The sequence below is a fragment of the Anticarsia gemmatalis genome, chromosome 10 (assembly GCF_050436995.1).
Source record: "Anticarsia gemmatalis isolate Benzon Research Colony breed Stoneville strain chromosome 10, ilAntGemm2 primary, whole genome shotgun sequence".
Classification (NCBI taxonomy): Eukaryota; Metazoa; Arthropoda; class Insecta; order Lepidoptera; family Erebidae; genus Anticarsia; species Anticarsia gemmatalis.
Window position 1 is genome coordinate 10,076,188 of NC_134754.1, and position 21,987 is coordinate 10,098,174.

A 21,987-nucleotide genomic window follows, 5' to 3' on the forward strand; every position below is an offset into this window, starting at 1 on the left:
AAAACGACAAAAGTTTTCAAATATTTTATCAATCCGCTTTTTGAACAACTATCATCAATATCAATTACCGTATCCTTTCAAAATCAATTTATAAATCTAACAAAAACCAGCCAATCAATCGTCAAACAAGTGAGAAAAATAATCCATTCGGCAGAACAAAACATTGAGCAATAACAAAGTTCACACACGTAATCAGTCAGACATTACACAAATATGTACGGAACTCATCCATCACATCCGACGCGCTGTTATTGGACCACTATTTGATGTTTCGACTTATGTAGGTAATCCTAAAACTGGCGCGAAAAATTGGTGGTCCAATTTTGAATTGGATATTTTTTTTTGTAACGCTGCAGAAATTATGTTTTTTTAGGCGGCGTGATATTCAATTGGAAGTTATGATTTTAAAGCATTTATTTACTACATATTTGTGACTACTTAATAAATGGTAGATTTCAATTTCATGAAACATGGCTGAAAATTTGTCTCACTTATTCTGAATATATAGTTTGAAATCAGGTGAAACTTGGAAAGCTTTTCGTTTGATTTCACTTTTATATCCGATAGGCTATCCGAGACTTATGAATAGGCGATGAATTTAAAATGATACGTAGCTTTTAGGTAAAACCATGACGTCATACGCTTTCATAAAATCTCAAATATCAGAGCCTAGTGCAAATCACACAGAATTTTTTACTGTCCCACATTTCAAAAGCCTATTATAATCGAATCTTCAATGGATGGCAGCTGCGGCGAAACTATCTATTTTCTGTGTCAATAGAGTGCCGCTTGAAAATTGAAGCCTACATTGTGTCCGGTCGAAAAATCGCGGGAATTTCCCAAAGATTGTTGCAACGTGGTCCATTTTCAAATTGGAATATGAATGGCATCTGTTGTTCAAACCGATTTGGTTTTGTGGAATAGACAAATTTGCATGAGCTAAAAGGTTAGAGTTTTTAGTACAGCAACTCAAGTTTGGATCGTATTTAAGAGCCTATTTACCGGCTTTACTTTTTTTTTTAGTTTATCTTAACGGTAATATTAAGGTCACTATATAACCAATGTTTTCGAATTACATTTTGTTTGAGTGTAAAATCACGTAAATTGTTAGTGCTCTTTGTCTTTACCAAACATATGTTAATATTGCTTATGCTTATTAAAAGAAATGGTGAGACAAAAAATCTAGGAAAATCCAGGGCAGAATTGTCACAAGCTAGTCTTAATACACTCATCAATGAATCTCCTCTTGCCATGGTTATATTTCCTGAACATCTATATTTTGTGTATGATATCACCAATTTACTCTGACATTTACTATGTTTCTGACCTTTATCGTTCCACTGGTATAGATTTCATTTCATCACGATATACCGTTCATTAATTAACCAGGAACCGAAAATAACAAACGGAAACAAACTATACGTGAACTACGAAAGGTGCGGTGATATGAAATCAAAATGTTATTTTAACAGTAGTTTGATATTGAGGGTGTATATTTTATAGTAAGAGCTTTTAACTGACTTCCAAAAAATTGGAGTGACACATTACTTGGAGAATAAGGTGGCATTAAAGTTATTCGTGCGAAAGATTGTGATACTAATAATGAAAGCAATAGTAAATATAGACTTCATGTGACCATGAAGTCTATATTTACTTCATTGAAATTCTAATAAGTAAACATGGTTAAATACCCCAATGATTGAAAACATTTCTAATTCAAGAAAAAGTGAAATCTATCATACCAAAATCTGGATAAAATAAGTCATGGTTAAAAAAGAAATAAGTACCTTTGAATGTATGTTAACATACATGCATGCAAAACCAAATTCAATAATAAAGTACATTCTAAAAATGTTTACAAACCCTTTTTGTCTTCTCCGTAATTGAACAATAACATAACTGTAATCGAACATTTGTATCTCAAAGAAACAGGATATTACTTTCATACAGTTTAAGAGATTTTCTCAGATTAAGAGATTAATTTATCAGTATATTACTTAGAAATAAACGGAATTGAATCCAAAAAAGGCGCCGCGGTCGCGATCACTACCAACCACGTTACATAGACGGTGGCGCCCATAACCAGTTGAGCTCACCGATCGGTAAACGATCTGTGGGTTAAGCAAACCTTGGCGCGATCATTCGATAGATGACTGACCGAATAGTGGTATTTGAACTGGACGTCTCCGAGCTTCGGAGAGCACGTAAAAAGTCGGTCCCGGTTGTTGTCAATTAAGATATTAGTAGTTAAGCCACGTCAAAGAGCGGCTTGAACAACTATGACACTAGGTTGACTACTAATACGATAAGAAGAAGACAGTCACATTAATAACAATGATATAAAAATAATTATATTGTAAAGTCTTGCTTTGCTTGTCAAACGGACAACAGAAAATGTTTAAGGTCTTTAATTTATTTAGGCACCTTAAATAAATATAAAAAGGGTAGTCTTTTGTACAGTAATTAAGTTTCAGTTTAACAAGCTTCTTATTTAAAGTCTATTATGTCAGTGCTAGAAATGTCTGTGCTCATTCCCATCTTTTTATTTTGATTTTAATATTTTCATCAAATCGTTTTATGTTTAACATTATTTGTCGGCAAATTCTAAGGAACCCAATGAAGTATTTTCTCAAAGAAAAATATGTTAAAAGTAGCACATTTTTTTAAACATAAACTGTTGGTTTCACTATCTCTGTAAAACAACGGTTTTCTAATCAACAGAGAAGATTCATTGGCAATTACAGAGTATTCTTTGCATTAATTTTTCGTCACTTTATGAATCAGATAATATGAGTCTTTTCAGTAAGACATGAAACTCACTCTTATTTATGTATTTATAACATTTTGTTTGAAATCATAAATTGAGACATGATTTTTTATTAACGTAGACGACAATCTTGAACGAGAATATCAAAGCTCTCATAAGAAGTTATACGCGACAAGAGATATAAACTGCGATAAAACTGTGTTGCACCTCACAATGCCGTCTGAAGAACAATGTGTTTGTGTTCATAGTGCAATATACGACACGTCTTATGTATGAGAATTAATGAATGAGATTAAAAGAGTAAACAATTAATAAAGAGACTAGCTTTTGCCTGCGATGTTCGTGACTTAGAACGGAATTTCCATAAAAACTTTCATCCCTTTGGGGGTAGAATTGATCAAAATCCTTTCTTAGCGGATGCCTACGTCATAACCGAATTCCACATGCACGCCAAATTTCAGTCCGATCCATCCAGTGGTTTAAGCTGTGCGTTGATGAATTACTATGTCAATCAGTCATTTAGTCGCCTTTGAGTTTTATACATTTAGATAAAGATGTTGAGAAAATCTAGAAAATGTGCTAATTTTCTACCGACAAAACACTATCCTAATCTAAGCTTTTGTGACATTTAGTATGAAAAGTGCTAATAATGTCTAGAGTAATTGTAATCGATTTTTCTGTGATTACAATTTTGTTCATGCCTCATTTTGATTAATGCCTTATTCGAATTCACAGATCAATAGAATCCCAGTCACATTATTTACGACTGAATAATTGTTTTCGAACAAAAACTACGATAAATTAAATCTCGAAGTCTGCAAAAGGACCTCTTCACCGGCGCCCAATTTGTCGAAATCCGTATAAAAGATATCCCAACACAAATCATGTCGTGTTATCTCGTTACGGCTTTCGAACAAATCGATATTTATATCTTTTGTAACCTCTAATGTTACAACTAACACTACGTTACGGTGTAAAGTTTCTGATAAGGTATATACATAATATCATGCTTGTTATACCCGAAGGTTTAGGGCTGAGGTGTATGAAATTCACACCATTGGCAATGCCAGTCCCATAATATAGAGGGCAGTGTCTTGCTATTTACCGGACACGTTACTAAAATCTGGGCTACTGTTAAGAATAATTCGAATATAAATTTAAAAAAAGACCAATAGTACTTTGCCCGAACCGGGAATCGAACACGTGATCTCATCCTTACTACCGATTGCGCTATAGAGATCTATTAATCAATTTGAATGTCACAATTAATCAAACTTCCATTATCCTTAAAGTTTAGACTGAAATCAGCAACAAGTACATGAAATATTGGATTATTATAAACAGTTTTTGCTAAAAGGATGCCGAGAACATAAATTGTTTTTCAATATCAGATAACTTGTAGATTTATAGAGAAAACACCGCGAGCAACCCGATGAACGAAACAGTATCTTATATCAAAGTAAAAAAAACATATGCTTTCGGTTGCAGATTGAAAACAAACTCAATTTTGTAACAAGTAACACTACACAAGGGACCAAAACAACACGGATTTGAAAACAATTGTACCCAAAAAATGCAATTAAAAAGTACGTTAACAAATTTTGTGCAGAACCGAACGCGTTTCACGTAGGATCGTAAACAACAATATTAAAGGATTCATTACACACTCAAATGTTCTCGGAATGAAATAAAACAGACATTACAGGATTTATGACGTCAAGCACTTGGTTATAGAAAATTTTATGAATAACTTCTGCGGCCGTTTTCATCATTTTGCACGTTTCGAATGTCCGGTTTGGGAGAGCTTGGTCAATTAAGGACTGTACGTACGTAAGAATCTTATCTATACAAATAAGTACAAAAATATGTATAGGTATCAGGGAATCAAGCAACTTTTTTTAGATTAAAATCCCTAACTAGTCGGTATCGATATTTTTATATGGAAAATAATTAAACCCAATGTCACTTAAAAGCGATATCTTTAAGCATTTAAACTATAACAAGCCTATGAAAAAGACGCGATAGTTTTGAAAATCCGTAATAACTGGAGGATAACTCAATGAAGGTTTTGTTTAATACACATCTTCTTATGCAAAGCTACAAATATTGAAAAATCTTTAATTGGTATTTGCTACCTACACGTTAGTTTTCGCTAAAATATATATGGCAACAACAGTGTCAAAAATCCAAATACAAGTGTTCAATCCGAAAATAATAAACTCAAAGTTTTCAGAAACTTTAAAATCTATTTTCCTCGCCTCGTAAATTAGCACTAGCATCAAAATTAAATTCTACAAAGTTAATTACAAACAAAAGTTTCCCTCTATAAATCATAATCAACAAGTTAACAGTGGACTTTTGAAATTTAATTCCGTACGAGTTTTAATTTGCTTCCATTTTTATTTTATAAATAAAAAAACGGACAAGTGCGTCTCAGACTTGCGTATACAGGGATCCGTGCTATCCATATTTATACTTATAATTAAAATTGTGGATAGCTGTTGCCTTTAACAATATCGTACTAAAGATAGACAAAATTCACGTTTGTTATATGGGAGCTTCACTAAATATTTATTTTATTCTTCTCTTAGAATTAATTGTTTTAGCGGCAGCAGAAATATCTGTGAAAATATCAACAGTCCAAATATCACGGTTCATGAGTTGAAGTAAAACCTGGTGACAAACAGACGGCAAAGTTTCAGTAATATGCTCCCGTTAGGCCTTTGAGTAAGGAATCCTAAAAAAAGACTAATTATGAATTAATATGTTATCCAATTAGCATTTCGCTTCCCATTGTTTACTATAAAACTATTGAAATATGAAACATTACAGTAGAATATAACTGGATAATGGCTTCTACTGAATATGTTTTTATTTCACTTGAATAACAATGAGTTATCGTTGTTTTCAAAGAAGCGGAAGATTATTGAGATAATTGGATTGAAAACAACGAAATACGTATTAGTCTTTTCGTATTCATAAAAACAATTTTGTTCGATATCATTTTTAAATTGTATGCATACATACAAAGTATCACTCCTTATTGCCGTAGGGGTAGGCAGAGAAAAACCCCTTGATACGATCCTTACAAACTTCCTTTGCCTCATTCACATCCTTACATCTTATCATACAGGACCTACAACTTACGAGTTATTAAGCAATTTTCAAATGAGTAGAGAATGAGAGAAAACCTAAGGAATTAGGCACCCGATTGTACTTAGCTCGTAAGTAGAAAGACAGTTTACTGATGCAATTATCACGGACTTAATCCTTTTTCGAATAAAGCAGTACTTTAACAAATTAACCAAGAATGTCACGAAAGTTTTGAGATTTGGAACATTATTACTTCAAGCTAAATTTAACTATGAACATTATGTAACTATAATCGTCTATTAAGTCGACATTCCTAAGGGATTCAGTAGCCGTAATTAATTTGAACCGAATATTTCATAACATCTCTAAAGCGAGTGGCGAACAATACTTAGATTAATTGCGGAAGTAACTCGTACAACAGTTGTTTGTGATTGAAAAACAATAAACTAAGGGAAATTGTTATAACATAAATGACGTGAGAGCACGTGAGGGTTAATACTGATGAAAATTTTAGTAAGAGAGAGAAAAGATTCGATCAGCAGATAATTGGTTTGGATGGAAACGTGTTTCTATAAATACAATTTAATGATACCGATGCTCAAGAAAGAAAATGTACAAGGACTATTTAAGATTGAACTAGTGTAATGGATTTTATTTAAATTCAAATTCATAAGAGCTAAGTACCTATTTCATATAAAGATATCTGTTTTTCTACGGATTACTTAGTGACTAAATAAATAAATGAAATAAAACCGGTATAATAACAGTAAAATTCTAGGTCAAAATCAAAATGGCTGACTGAAATAAAAATTGAATACGTCGCAAACATTATGTGCAGTCACGTTCATGAACAAACTTCACAAATATTCGTTCGTCAGAATAACTTTAAACAGTAGCTCGATTCTCTTACTATCGACTACCGACAACCTACTTGTCATCGAGAAATTTTGTATGAAAATCTGATCAGCGCCTCTGACGGGCGTCGTAGGAATTATTTTGGCAGTACATTCTAGAGGTCAAACTTTTGATACTCGACAGTACCGATTGAACAGAATCGCGCTACTGAAATACATAAAACACGAATTTAACAAAGCTAAATTAACAAAATGAAAACGTATTTAACTCGAAATAACAATTATTTAGGGCGAATTACCGTGAACACCTTGAATGGTACGTGTACGGCTCAAAGCGACTGACTAACACAAAGGAGGTTATCATAGAACTTTGAAAAGTGACACTCTTCTTTGAAAAGATCCCTGCGAGATAGGTACGATTTTTCTTGGTATAAATCATGTGTTGTGATTTTCTATGAATAGCTTTTGGATATACGTTTATATTTTCTTGTTGATTAATTTCATTTTATAACGTTGACTACTTGGTGGAATACTAATAATCTACAATTAAAATTACATTTTAATAAATCACATAGAATATAATGAGTCTGATTGATTTTTTAAATATTTTTGAAGCCACTTAGAAAAATCATTTCTAAAAGTTTACAAATCATTTTTGAAACTAATATCGTTCTAAGAGTTGGACTAGAATTACTTGATAGGACAAAATGACATAAACATTCAAGTAACGCGGAAACCATCGAACGCCTTATCTAAAACAACACATGTTCACACTTTAAACACTTCAAAATTACAACCTGCATAACATAGATACCTACATTGAACAAAAATAAACAAAAAACAACCGGGGCCTTAGACAAAGTAACAATTTTAAAACGATGTTGTAGTTCAAAAAAATGTATGGGACTGAAATAAGCTTCGCTAAACCACGTGGTCAATAGCCACCCTTATGCTAAGTTGGTACACAATGTAAGAATTTGTAGCGAAGTAACGGTAAGAAAAATTCAAAACCGATTCTTTAGTTCCAGTTTCATAGACGATATTTTGATTCTTTAATGAAAAGCAATTCGTCTCCAACGATAGCGAACTTCGACTTCCTTTCGATAAAAAACAACATGTTTGTCCAAGCCCTTTGATCTTTTAGAACAAAACTTTTGCAAAACGACACGTGTGCTCACAAAGGTGCAAATGAAGCCACGGCACATGACAATATACAGGAAAGGCTCACGGCTAACGAGCGACGATTCTAGTCGTTGTTGCTCCGGGCTATTGCTGACATAGCTATAACCGTTACAAAGAGTGTTCCAGTTAGTTTTGTAAATAAACTACTGATATTGTTTTATTTTGGTGTTTTTTCTTTTCAATCTTTACAGCATTAAATGGTAACTTTAAAGCTTCAAAATCATAGATCGTTAAAACACGCCTTACTACAAAAATATTATTATACTAACGTTAAACAGGTATGATGTATGAAGTCGAAAGCTTTACTTAAATCTATTAAGAATTTGATGATAGAATATCCACCACCTAATTACGTAGACCTTTAAAACCGGCAGTTAACTTAATAGGAAAACAATTTCGTCACAAATTAGATAATATTTCTAAAATCAACTTTTGCTTAGATTGTTATGATTTTAGAAACTGTGTCAGCTAAGTATATAAGTTTTAATAAATAAAGATCTGTAATAGCATTCCAAAAGTGGAATATTTTCGCTCCACATACAGTAGGATCAACTTTTATCGTTTTACACGAGTATTTAAATATACCTATCTACATAAATAGACCGATCTATCAAAGCGTCGAAAATACTTCTTCTACGATACAAAACTTTCTGAAAAATAAGATTGTTACGAAACTTTGTTGGAGAAATCAAAACGAAAATAGAGTCCTCATTCAATACATAGAACACAATAATATGTAGGTAAAGAACGACATAAACGAATTCTTGAAGAAAATATATACTTGAATTCTACGACACTTCGTAAACTTATCAATACAGATATTTGTTTTTTTTTTTATTTTACATACTTAAGTATTTGTAAATAACTTTAATTATTGAAATCAGTCAGCCAGTATTTTACATGGAGCGACGGCTTATCGGAACTCCAGAATCCAGTTACCTGAGTTATGACACAATTATTGAGATCATTGTATTATATTCTTACTGGAAATAAAAAGTTGGTTACTGGAAAAAAAATTAAAAAATATTCCTAGATTTATCATTAAATTGAAAAATTGCAAACGGTGAAGTAACAGACACGAGTGCATTGACAACTTGGTTCATTATAACGATCGATCTTCCTTCAATTAAGCATTTTTCTTTAAGATAAATTTCTTTGTCATTATTGCAAACTAAGCAAGCGGAAACCTGAAGAGGAAGTTATCAAAATGTTTTTAATTATCTTAAGGAAAAGTGTTATGATGATCCTTTTAAAAATTAAGTGAATTACGTAAGGCTTATATAAGGTAAAATTCTTTGTAATTTTTTTACATAGTTGAAAAAAATAAAACATTACCCAAATTTGCCGAAGTGTTGACGTCTAATCGACTTCTTTTTTGGCCTAACTATGAACAACTTCTAGTTTTATTCCACCTACAGGAATTCTGACATGTTTACTCGAGGCATTTATGTACTGTGCTAATCTTTTCAATGTCCTGCTAGCTTTGATTGATGGAAAATATGAATGAACCCACAATAACGTAGGTGAAACTTGAAAAACTACTCAACAGTGTCAATTGGACGAATCTGTAACATGTTACACGTATGTAATCGAATCATCTAATTACTGCGGCCAGAGGGCTTTGTAAACATATCGGTTGAACGAATACACTTGATAATGTCAGGATAAGAGATTAACGTTAGTAACCGGTTATAAGTTGCAGCTTACGTGTTTAGTAACGAATTTTCGGTCGGATTACAGGGAGACTGTGGACGCGTGAGTGACTTTTTTTGAAGTTTTTTTTTCCTTATTAGCAAAGGGTAATTGTGCTATTTGATCTTCAAGTAACTATATCATTGTGTTATTAAAAATTAAATTTGCTTCCATTATCTTTTAAAAATGTCATCAATTTTATGTAGAAGAAATAAATAATAATAATTTAACCCTGCCGAGCAAGGGTCTCCTCCCTTCCCTCCATGAGGGTTAGGAGTGAGTCCACCACGCTGGCCAAGTGCGGGTTGGGAATGTAGAATATTTTTCATTGATTTTCTTATGTTGTATTTCACGGGTTTACAGACCTATTAGTATCTAATCGTTGCTATATTTTCGTACGGCCACAACTTGTTAAAAATCTCTGTGTTTCAATATGTGAAAAGTTTCCAAGATTTACTGCAAGCAATATTTCCTCCCCTAAAACGAACTTATCCATACATAATAACACGACTACATCACATTAAAGCAGTGTGAGTCAATTAGGAAATTGTGTCGCACAATCTAATGAATGTAAATCCAATGAAGATTCAATTTTGAAATTGTGTCTCTAGTTTTAGTATGTGTAATTGTTCACATATTTGGCTAATTGTTCATTGAAATTTCTACATCTAATGAAATATTAAGTGCCCTGGTAAGACTTTATTATAGTATATTTTTCTGTGTTTATCTTTTACTAAACGAAAGTTTTCCTTTAAACTATTATATTGGTCGTTTTCTACACTTGTTACCGGGTTTTCGTCAAATTATACAAAATTTTCGTTACTAAATTTTTTTGTTGCTTTCTAATTCTATTACATCAAAAAAGTCATCTTTTAAAAAAGTCCTTAATTACATAATAACTTAAATCCCAAGTGTTAACTTTCAAAGACCAATTAGTGTGAAAGTTTCTTAGAAATCGAGTGAAATATAAAACAGGGTCGACAGCTTCCCTGCGTATTGCGTAGTTTTTTCTACAATGTTGAATTCATTAAAAGTTAAAATGGTTACGTTATTTGTAAATATTTACAACTCCTCTTGCATTTGTACGCCTCAAGTGATGTAGATACTATCTCTACGTATAGAGTGCAGTAAGTTCATTATTTTCTGAAACCAAGTGATTGATTTACTAATCCAAAACTATGAAGATCGATAAAATCTAATATAGAATTTAAATTTTGAACTAAATTTTAACAGGTAGTTATTTCGAAATCAACTTCAAGACACACATTATTAGAAATAGCATTTAAGTAAGTATTAGAGTTCAGTTTCCAGTTGTCAAAATATTTCGAAAACGAATAATTTCCATCACATATAACATCTTCTCATAGACCTTCTGAATACTAATAAGTTATAATATTCAACACCTCAACGGCACGAAAAAATCCACAGTCTATAATTTATCTTTCGAAAAACCAAGAAAATGCTTTAGTCTTCTATCTTTATTCTCCATCTGACCTACACATAGCTTACAGCATCGTACCGCAAAGACACCCACTGCACAAATCCGATTGTAAGCCGCACTTTGAAATGTAGGTGGAACCGAAACCCATTAACGGTTGCAACAATCTTTTATACGCTTTCTTATAAAAGTATTATAGTCGTAACTATTGAAAGGTGTTCAGAACACAATAAAACTGTTTGTAAGGATTTATATAACGCTTTGCGTTAATGTGAATGATAATAACAGCTACTATGGCAGGATCCGTCGGGTGTATTTCAACTGATTTCTAGCTCTCGGTTTTGCTTCGGAAGCCGGGCAATGCGCTGTTCTCATTTATATTAGGTCATTCTAATAGTAGTCCAAAGTTTGAAATCGTGTCCGGTATATGGCAATAGACCCTTATGAGAACAAACACATTAAATGGCGAAATGTGAGTGTATTTTATACAGCTCTGCCTACACCTTCGGGTGTATGTAAGTGATATAATATACATACATAGGAGATAAAAAGAACTGAACGATTATGTAAAGGGTGATAAAAACTCTGGAACGGACACTTTTTAATTTATTCATAGGTTAAGTTTAATTTCCATTTTACAAACTAAGTACCTCAAGAACTTAGTTTGTTGTTATTTGTTGCCGACAAAAGAAATCTTATTTATAGTAGGAGTCTAAAAAGGCGTTCTCTGATCTATGCGTATCCCTATGGGAAGAATGCGTGATTTTATGTAAGTAAGTGTATGTGAAAGATCGTGTTAACATTTTTAACCTCATAATATGAGATAATAATATATATTATGTAAATCGACCGAACTTAAGTTAAACTTGGTCTAGTTACTCCTGTATTTAACAAGGTTTTGTATCGTAAGCAGAAATAATGAAGTGTCTTTTATCTCGATTTTAGCGCACCTCTTTTCCTACGTGAGGCCATCAATCGTTGGCTTTGGGAAGCTTTCACGTTTTTTTCATCATCAATATGTAAACTAGGAAATCGTTTATAAAATAAACTTGTATAAGTAATATAATTATTTGAAACACACACTTTGGCGTTTGTCTCTTATTTCAAGACCAAAGCATATTTTGATGTGCTTCCCTATAATTTTTGCCACTGGTTGTGAAAAATCATGTGCGAGAACGAGTCCTCTGTAGTCTATCGAGTGAAGTACGTATTAGAATAGTTTCTTACTTGATTGCAAGGTCATTAAATCAGGGCAAGGTGACATACATAGAGCAAGACGGGTATAAGTGACACGTAGGTAATTCAATAGCGGTGTCGTTCATTATACTCATTAACTATGAAGCTAATGCTGTACTTATTAAACGTATGTCAGGCAACCGGTTGCAAAAACATCAGCCAAGTCCATCGACAGCACGTTTTTGAGAATGAAAACATACTGTGCAGATCTCACTTAACGAGTGACAAGCACAAAACTACAGGGAAGATACTTTCATAGAAAAGATATTTCGTGTCAATAAAATCGTAGATTTTTTGTGTTTCTAAAAAATGTCTGACAGTATTTTAAACTTTAATTTTCTAGGAAATGTTATACGAAATGAGTTTTTTGTGAATATTAATAGAGTATTTTCTCTTGTTCCAGGATGGTCCGAGCAAGCTGCCTGTTAGCGAGCTGCGCGCTCATCGCGCTTCTTCTCGTCGTACCCGCTTCTGCTTACCCGAGGTAGTGGTACAATGTCTAACTAAAGATACATTTAAAATTTTCCGACATAAAACTGTCTAAAATGTTACTATCATTTTCCCATTGGAATATTAGGAAATTGGAGTAAAAATTGTCATTAATTACTTACTTTTCTTACTGTGTTTCCTGAGGAAACGTAGTTCATATTGAATATCAATTTATCCTCAGCTTTTATTTATCAATTGTCGGTAATTGAAATTAACGAATTCTGGTATTAGAATAAACAAACTTTTATCGTTCGTAGATTTAATTTACGTATATTACATTTATGGTACAACTGAATAAGTATGTTTAATAAAAACAAGTTCACTAAATGATAAAACTGTATATTTCAGTCCGAGCAACTACTACCGCGACGACGTGCAGTACGAGCCTGAAGAGATCATGGACATGCTGAACCGCCTCGGAAACCTCATCCAGATCGAACGCAAAATGGAAAAGTACGTTTACCATTCAACCAACAATATTTTTGAATAAGTTTTACATTTAATCATATTCAAAGCCAGAATCAAACATTGAAATTTTACTTTCTTAAAAGTATACTCAGCAATATTTTTGTTTTTATATTATACAATAGATTCTGTTTGTCCATCTAGTCCTATGGCATTGATGGCACTGGGACTTCTAGAAAAAATGGAGTCACTAGTTTAATTTTGTTTCATCGTGGAAAGACTTCATGGGATCAGTGGCATAGACCCCAATTATTTATAAGTCAGAATTTACTTAAGTTCTGTTTTAGTTTTCATTTGAAAACCAAATACCCAGTTTTTTAATCATGGTTTCTATAAAATTAATATAAGTATTTATATACATCGAAATATAAGTATATATTAATTATTCATGGAAAAGACACGATTTACTTAATTGTTTTTCGAATTGTATGCATGAATTGGTGGATTTATGATTTCAAAATTGTCATCGTAAGATAGTTTTTTATTTTAAAATATTCAAATTATTTATTACATAAACATCTGTTAAACACTTGTCAATTTGCATAATCATATCTGATCAGATCTTTTATGAATAAATAATTTGAAATTGAAATAACTAATTAAAAATGTTACATAAAGCAAAAAAATATCCTGCTTTCTTCATAATAAACCACAGTTTATAAAACAGTATTATACATAATATTTAAGTATCTATATATAAGTTTACAATAAGCCTACATTCTTCTGTCGTGTAATGTCTATTTTTTTATTTTTACAGCTATAAAGACGACATCACTAGGTATGTCAGATAGTCGATAGTCGTCTGTTATAAAACGTAGAAAAGCTTGCTTCAATAACCTTGAGCATTTTGAGTTCTAATTTCCATTTTTTATTTTAATTTTCAGCCAATAATATACCTAATATGCTTTTAATTTAGCCTGAAATCTGCTTTTCTAATGCTTGATTAACTCCTTAGTATCGTAGTCATATACCTATTAAAAAACTTTAGAATAGTTCAGCTTCTTTAATTCTTTGATAAGAAAGTTTTATGATAAACACCTTCGACATTTGTTGATTCTGCATATCTCACTTATATTATAATCTTGATCTAAGTCATTTAAAATTTCTAGTATACACACTATTGACAACTTCTTTTACGCATTCTTTAATTCTATAGAGAACCTATATTCCCTATAACACATTTCATATTAGTTGTTCTAAATAAGTATTGCTTGGAAACCAATCGAATAGAATTTAACAAAACAAAAGCAATCAACGACCGCTGTGCCCTTTCACGAAGTCTCGTTATAGCAATACGGCATGATTCCCTTGAGCATTTGTTTCTAAACTCAGCTCCTTAGAAACTACCCAATACTACCCATTGTACCCAAAGACTGAAAACTAGATTATCTTAGAAAATGTAATGCTTGCAAACAATATATCCGTAATATCACGCCTTTTCACAGAGAGAGGGAGACGCCAAATAACGATCCTTACAAACTTCCATGGCCTTATTCACATCCATATATCCTGTCATTCAGGACCGCTGGTTACGAGTACTAGACACCTGAACTTTTTTCAAGACACGAAAGAGTTTTATGTCTTTCTAAGCCAATCCCTCCCGGCGTTTCCATTGACATCCGCAACAATAAACTTAGTATCCAGTAAATATGTATAGTAGAAAAACCTTGTATAAGTCTTGGCCTTATTCCCGAATAAAAAGATATAAATAGCAGTCCTATTAGCTCATATTACTAATCTATTAATGCTTTATAGCTTTTGGTACACTATTATATGAGTACTGAATAGGATATCAGCCTAATCACTATTAGAAGCTTGTAAAAGATATTTGATGCCAGTCACTGGTAATGTGTCGAATACCCAATCGTATTCCTTCCAAAGATAATCCCACTTTTGTATTAACGTAGAGAATGATTAAGTTTCCAGCAAACGAGTTTTTGCAAAAAATGGAGAGCGATTTGTTGTTCCTTTTATTTAAATGTGCCCACATGTTTCAAGCGAAAGAATTTGTAACTTTTCCGGAGAGGTATTCGCATTTACTCGTGTTTATTTACATTACAAGTTGAGGATGAAAATAGTTAAATTAAATGTTTTCGCTGACAAATGTTTTGTGAAACATTCGTCGTTTAACTTTAATTTCGCTAGCTTATTTTAGTGAAAAAAGTTACAAATTCTAAAAACTAGAGTCAAAGGCCAACATATTTATTAGGAGCGCATTCGTTGATTTAAAAACGCTTAATTTTATTTAGCCACGACATTTAGATAAAGCAATGGAATGCAAGCTACACGCAACTAACACTTAGATTGCCTACCGCGAACAATAGCCAGCTTTTGCAGCAAACTTTATAAAACAATGACACTAACAAATTTGAAATAATTTCAGCGAGAAGCGTGCTCTCGACTTGGGACTAAGCCGTGGATACTCCGGTGCTCTTCAAGCTAAGCACCTTATGGGACTGGCAGCTGCCAACTACGCCGGCGGACCGGGAAGGAGGCGACGTGATGCCCACTAAATCTAGCCTAATAACTACCTGAATACTGCACTGGGATGGATTCATGATACATACATTATTATTCTATCTTACACGTACATCTCAATGCAGTAATCTTAACGTCACAACTGTCCGTATCAAACATCCGGCTGGCTACCATCAAGTCATCCAAATACATAGTTTATAATCAAATTTATTCAAATTAACGCTTAAAGTGATATATTAATGTACGATTAAACCATCTGTATTGAAAAATAAATGTTTTAAAACGATTATGATCTTGTAAGACGCTTGGAATCATTATTTTTGTTACTGTCTTGGAATTAAACAATTTGATAATAGTATTTTAAATGGTTATTTTTAAATGAAATTGTTTTTGAATTTGGTTCTGTCAGTTTTCAATTTCAACATAGTTTTTTTTATTTGTAGTCGATATCAAATATTTTTGGAATATGGAAAATTACATTTGACTGATTTTGATACATTTCTACATTTTACGATGTGTAGTTGATCTCGTAACTATTCTAGTCATTTTCGTGTCATACTTATCTTCATTCCATTTCGGTGTCAGTATTCCTTCAGTATTAAATCATAAAATATCTATCTTTCCAATTGTAAGATTTAATCATGGAAACGCTGTCTTGAAACGCTTACTATTTATTGTAAATTAGAATACCTAACAATATTTCTTAAGAAATTCCATCTTTAGAGATATCTGTAATAGATTCAATGTTACATTCCTATGTATGTACGTGGCAAATTTATTTAGTAAATAGATAAAACATTAAGTGATAAATACCTCCTGTCTAGAGTTTATTGTTAAAAATAAAGAGATATTCATATTTATATAAATGTGTTTATATTAATACTTCATGTTATTTATGTCTATGTTATAGAAAATCTATCAATATCACTATACTGCAATGACAAAGGCTTTTCAATGATACTTCCCAAGCTTTTACTGAATCCAAAACCAACCCAGAAAATAATATTAATAGCATTTATGGCTGCTAAAATACAGTCATGTAGTAAATTACAATCATAAGATAAATTATGCACTTTAATAAAACTCCATTAACAAGAGCAGCGCCCTCTATCAAAACCTAGTCAAATTTCTTACCACAGACTACTAGCGACATCTATCAATTCTTAGTAAACACATTTACAGTTTGAGCATGTACAGTACCCGTATGATTGTAATTGTTACCGAATGCCACTAGATGGCGTTACTGGTCAGAAATCATTAAATTTAGGACTAAACCATTTTTTTCTTATTTATTATAATAATAATCACAATTAAAATTAAATAAAAAGAATTGAAATGTTTTGAACACTATAACATGCATTTAAATGGCGTAAAAATGTTTACTTGGCCGGTATAATAAATTTCGTTGATTATGAAGCAAAAGAGCAACGTAGACATAATTTAGAGGTAAATGCTGAAACGATTTCTCTGGCTCCAGATAATTGATTGAAAAATTGATTATAATAGAAATATCTCGTATGACGTCATAGCAATACACACGTAAATTGTCAATAGCAACGGAACGTTACTTTTACCATCACTATCATCATCCCGTATGGTCTAGTGGCTAGGATACCTGGCTTTCACCCAGGAGGCTCGGGTTCGATTCCCGGTACGGGAAAGTACCTTATTGGCTTAGTCCAAATTCTTTGTTTTGTTTGTCGTTTAAATTGTTATTTTATTTTTTTTATCTAGTCTTAGTTATACTTTAAATCAGTTATTTGCTAACAAAAGCTACCATTTTTCGTATATAAATTGAAGCAGTGTGCATTGTTTGCTGATACTCTTTTTCGCTATATTTTCACGTAATATATCTGTAAAAAAATATCGATGTGTTCACTCATAATCGTCTGCACTCCAACTAAAGAGCAGTGTCAATAAAGGTGGCACGAGAAAATAAAAGCAACGTGGACCATCGCAACTTGACCCCTTACGCCAGCAAGTTTCTTCGTAACTTGGCCTGGATAACGAACAGTTCGGAGGGACAGGGAGGTCTTCGTAAACTGGAGTGCATCACTGGGGTGGATTGTGTATTCGGATGGATAGCCATACGTTTTTTCAACATGGCTGCCTCCAGTATTTATAGCCGACGTGTATTTAACGCGTTTATTGTGACGGAATAGAGGGCAGACGACTGAGAAAATAATGAATTGATTTATAAAATTAGGTGGTGTTAGGTCATTTTAGACGGTATTGTGGCTCATAAAGTTTTTCTGTGATTTGAATAACGTCGTACACATCCAGCTATTTTTATTAAATGTTTTCAAATCACATTTTTTTAATTAACTTACAGAATTTATCGGTAAAAGGGTACCGTTTTTTATATTTAAGCAATATTTAGATGCATTATCTTTGAAGGCTATTAAAATCATGAATATAAACCTTTTACTTGCTAATAATAAACTAAAATGCCCCCCAAAACGTTTCATTTTCTATTAACATCCATGAAACGGCGCTTATTTCTCCAGTCATAGTCAGAAAAGACCTCTTCAAGCTTCTCTTTCAAACAAATGACCAAATCCCCACAAAAAGTCTTCAACCACGATGTACATGAACACGAGTTAGTCACAACACGGCACGTGGTTGGTAAGTACCTATCCTCGTGGAATAATCCATTAGCCGCTTGTTAGCACCTCCGACAGGAACTGGGGTGCCCTCGTTTGAACATAGGATGCATATAAACGACTTACATGTATGTACATTTTTTTAATCATTATTTCGACACCTTAGTAGAGAACCTGGTATGAACATCCTGAATTTAACTTATAAGTGACCCACAGGCTTATGGAGTTGACAGTAACTGTAGCCTGTTTGATACAATTGTTTCATGTTGGCAATACGCGGTGTTATTAATTTTATCCTAGACCACTCGTGAATTTCAGGTAAAGTAGGTACCATATTTTTCTCGAAAATAAAATTGCTTTGTAGAATTGTGCATGACGATACTCTCAACTAAGATGTGGGACTGTATACTTATACCATATTCTTTTTCTAATATTGATTTATAGAATTGTGCATGTCAAGGACTCTACTAAATTATCGAACGCTAGTGCCATATAATATTTCCTCTAAAATTGATTTGTAGAATTAAGCATGTCAAGACTTCTTATTATGTTGTTGGAATAAAGAACAATATTCTACAAAATTGATTTGTAGTCACACAATCCCGCTAAAACGGATAAACGGATTTGGATGTCTTATCATAATACGTCGTACTTATTCATTTTATCGCGGCAAACATTTTATTCGCGTAATACTAATTAACACGCTTTTTTCTGAATCAAATTCCGCTATTATTTTTTCCTATACAGTCTGTTTTAATTCATTGCGATCGGCTATAATTTACTTATTACAAATCCTTCCACAGTGTTTTTTATGCATTAATCACTTAATCATTGTTTCATCAGTGCTAAGGTCGATTTCTATTCGTATTAGATCGAATTATCGAAATAAGCTGTGAGCTACAATTTTGAAAATTAAATAATTATATCCTCTGAGTAGTTGTTAAAAAGACACGCCTCGTTGATGATGTTTCCAGGACTTAAATAAATAAATAGGAAGGAGATTTAAACGGAGCAATTTGTAATTGTAGCGGTACGGTGCATTTGATTGCGAAAAGGAACGATTTCTATTTATGCTATACAATATAATCTTCAATACGTAGAGCAATAAAAAAAAATAAAAGCATGAAATAACACTAACTTCATAGTAGATATATTATGTTTGTATGTCACGCTTATATTGTTCTCGGTTTGGATTGAAAACCTTTAGGCCTTAGCGCATCAGTAGTGGCATAATTTTAGTTGCATAAATAACTTATTAATTATTTCTATAGGTATTCCTAACCTTTTGTTTTTGCTATATTTTGCCAACTTAGCCATATTTACAATCATCTTCAGGAATTAAGTAACAAGTTTTCATATAATACAAATATGTCTTCTACAACATATTCAACCAGCTGATGTTACCATTAACCTAGTTTTTATCTTTTCTGCGACCGGCACAGTCTAGTGGTCTACTAACCAACGGATATGAAAAACTTTGACTAATAAATTACTAATATAATGGGCGTTGTGAGTCGTTATTTTGGCTCAACATAGTAACAAAATTAAATATATTGTTTTCGGTCGGTTGTAATTTTATTACTTCCGCTTATAGTATCAGTCTTACGTGTGTAATAGGTATTATGGCAGATGTTTTTCATACATTTTCTGTCAGTTTCTCTGCGGAATTGAGTCTCTAGAAAAACCGTCAATGAGACATTTGTATTCGTTTATCTTGAACTTGTATAACAGAAAGGTTTAAAAACAATAAGAAATAATTGACATCAATTTTCGCGTGAATTTCACCATTACTCCGACAAACTTCATCAAAATCGGTTCTACGGTTTGAACATGAAACTGCAACATACAGATAGACAAACCTTCATATATTTGTGTCTGCTTTGTATTCTAGAGTACCAACATCCCATAGCAATTTAAAAACCTATCTTCTAAGAAAAGCAGGTTGAACGACCTCGATCGATAGTGCACTCGGCAGGTGCAGCTAGTAAATTGAATGCTAACCTCGCCTCGTAATAACTTTGCCGGGAGCAGTAATAACTCATCGTTTAGTTCACTTCCAACTATAGTTAGATTATTTGGCTACTTTGTATCGGGTTCTTGTATGTATGGGAACCTGGTTAGAGCGTCTACTGGAAAATATAAAAAAAAATGACAACAAATTACATATTTATCATCGTTTTTATGTATTACATCTATTGCAAATTGGTCAAATTTAAGAGGTATGTTTATGGCAGACAAAATGACATCAGAGGAGTTCAGTATACATTAGTAAAGATTTCTTCCAAGAAGAGAATATTTTTTTTCCTCAAAAAGAATATGAAGGAAATTAGGGTGTCCAATAAAACTGACTGCAAGATGCCAAAAGCGCGTAACAAAATGATCGTGATTGTTCAGTTAGATTAGCGTGTTCAACAGTTCGTGTTCCAGACAAAAACAGGTTTTAACTTAGTTTCACACTATTTCTCTGCCGTTAAGCGGTCCAAATACTTCCATGTCTATTTGTGAAAAACAGTTTTATCAAAACTTAATTAAAAAATACAAAGTAAGCTCCAAAGAACATTTGATCTACCAAAGAAACCATAAAACTGTCCATACCATATAAAACACAAATCTAAACTTTACAGCACCTAAAATACGGCACATATTCCTATAAATTTCCAGGAATATTTAGCAAAAAAACGAAGCAAGGAAATCGATTTGTAGTGTATTGTGATGACACTGTGACGTTGACTAATGGACGAGTGTTCATAAAAGCGTGTCCGTGTTTATTTGTTATAATTATGGTCGTATTTTTCATAGATATAGTGACGGTCTCAAAATAGAACTTGCATTTGACTAGGTGTGCATAAAAAATATGGCAGAATATTGGGTGACATGCATATAGAGAAAATTCTAAATAGAAACAATGTATTTTGTTTTCTTTTGTCGTCGTTTTCCACTGCTCGGAAAATGCCTCTCCGAACTCTTCCGAAGCCTTCGGTAACTTTTTTTTCTTGTCATATTTCTAAGCCTATCCGGTCTAGTATTTTCAGATGTCTTTATGTCAGCAATAGATGTCCGAGATATAATAAATTCCATCTAAATAACTTGAAAAAAACGTAAAGCATTTAAACTCCCATAGATTTTCAAATGAAAATTTTAATCCAGTATTTGCACATTGCACACTTATTTTCAATTTAATCTTTATCCTATATTAATATTTTTTGCAACTTCCTTCGAACTACCTCTTTCTTGTCATATAACTATCTTTACGACATCTTTGTAGTTAAGGGGACGTCCGAATGTTCTGTCAAATCTTGTCTACCTCATACGACATGATAACAATATTCCTTAATATTTCCTTGTTATTATTACAACCAATGGTTTCTAAACGCTATTATCTTATAAGGAAAAACACGGGAATATACTTATGGAAACAGAAGGCCTACTATTTTTCGAATCGCATATTCGTTAACGAACGAAATTAACCTGTAATATGGCATAACTCTTTTGTATTTTCGCATACGTTTTAAGTCCCCTTACCGCATTTAACTAGCATTTTGTTTTGCGACCTAACCCCTCCCTCGTATGAGAGGAGACCCTTGCCCAACAGTGGAATAGGTATATTAAGTATGGGTTAAAAAAAATACTGCACGTATTTTTTAACGGTTTTACGGTTGTTCCCATATTCCCACTATCGGTGGTAAATGA

The 21,987-nt window shown here is 32.6% G+C and overlaps 1 protein-coding gene and 1 non-coding gene across 4 annotated transcripts in view; both read left to right on the plus strand.

The window, feature by feature from the left end:
- Dh31 (diuretic hormone class 2) overlaps positions 1 to 16,574 on the plus strand; it is a 68,833-nt gene extending 52,259 nt beyond the window's left edge. The window contains exons 1-5 of one of the 3 annotated variants that reach the window (XM_076119030.1): positions 9,602 to 9,651; positions 12,666 to 12,749; positions 13,100 to 13,204; positions 13,974 to 13,994; positions 15,600 to 16,574. In XM_076119030.1, the coding sequence (XP_075975145.1) occupies positions 12,667 to 12,749; positions 13,100 to 13,204; positions 13,974 to 13,994; positions 15,600 to 15,729 (339 nt within the window). In that variant the 5' untranslated portion in view covers positions 9,602 to 9,651; position 12,666 and the 3' untranslated portion in view covers positions 15,730 to 16,574. Of the gene's footprint in view, positions 1 to 9,601; positions 9,652 to 12,665; positions 12,750 to 13,099; positions 13,205 to 13,973; positions 13,995 to 15,599 lie in introns of those variants that run through there. The other 2 variants (XM_076119029.1, XM_076119032.1) reach the window with 2 other exon arrangements.
- Positions 16,575 to 17,282: 708 nt separating this feature from the next.
- TRNAE-UUC (transfer RNA glutamic acid (anticodon UUC)) lies at positions 17,283 to 17,354 on the plus strand. The gene has a single exon. It is a non-coding gene; the product is annotated as a tRNA-Glu (tRNA).
- The last annotated feature ends 4,633 nt before the right edge of the window (positions 17,355 to 21,987 follow it).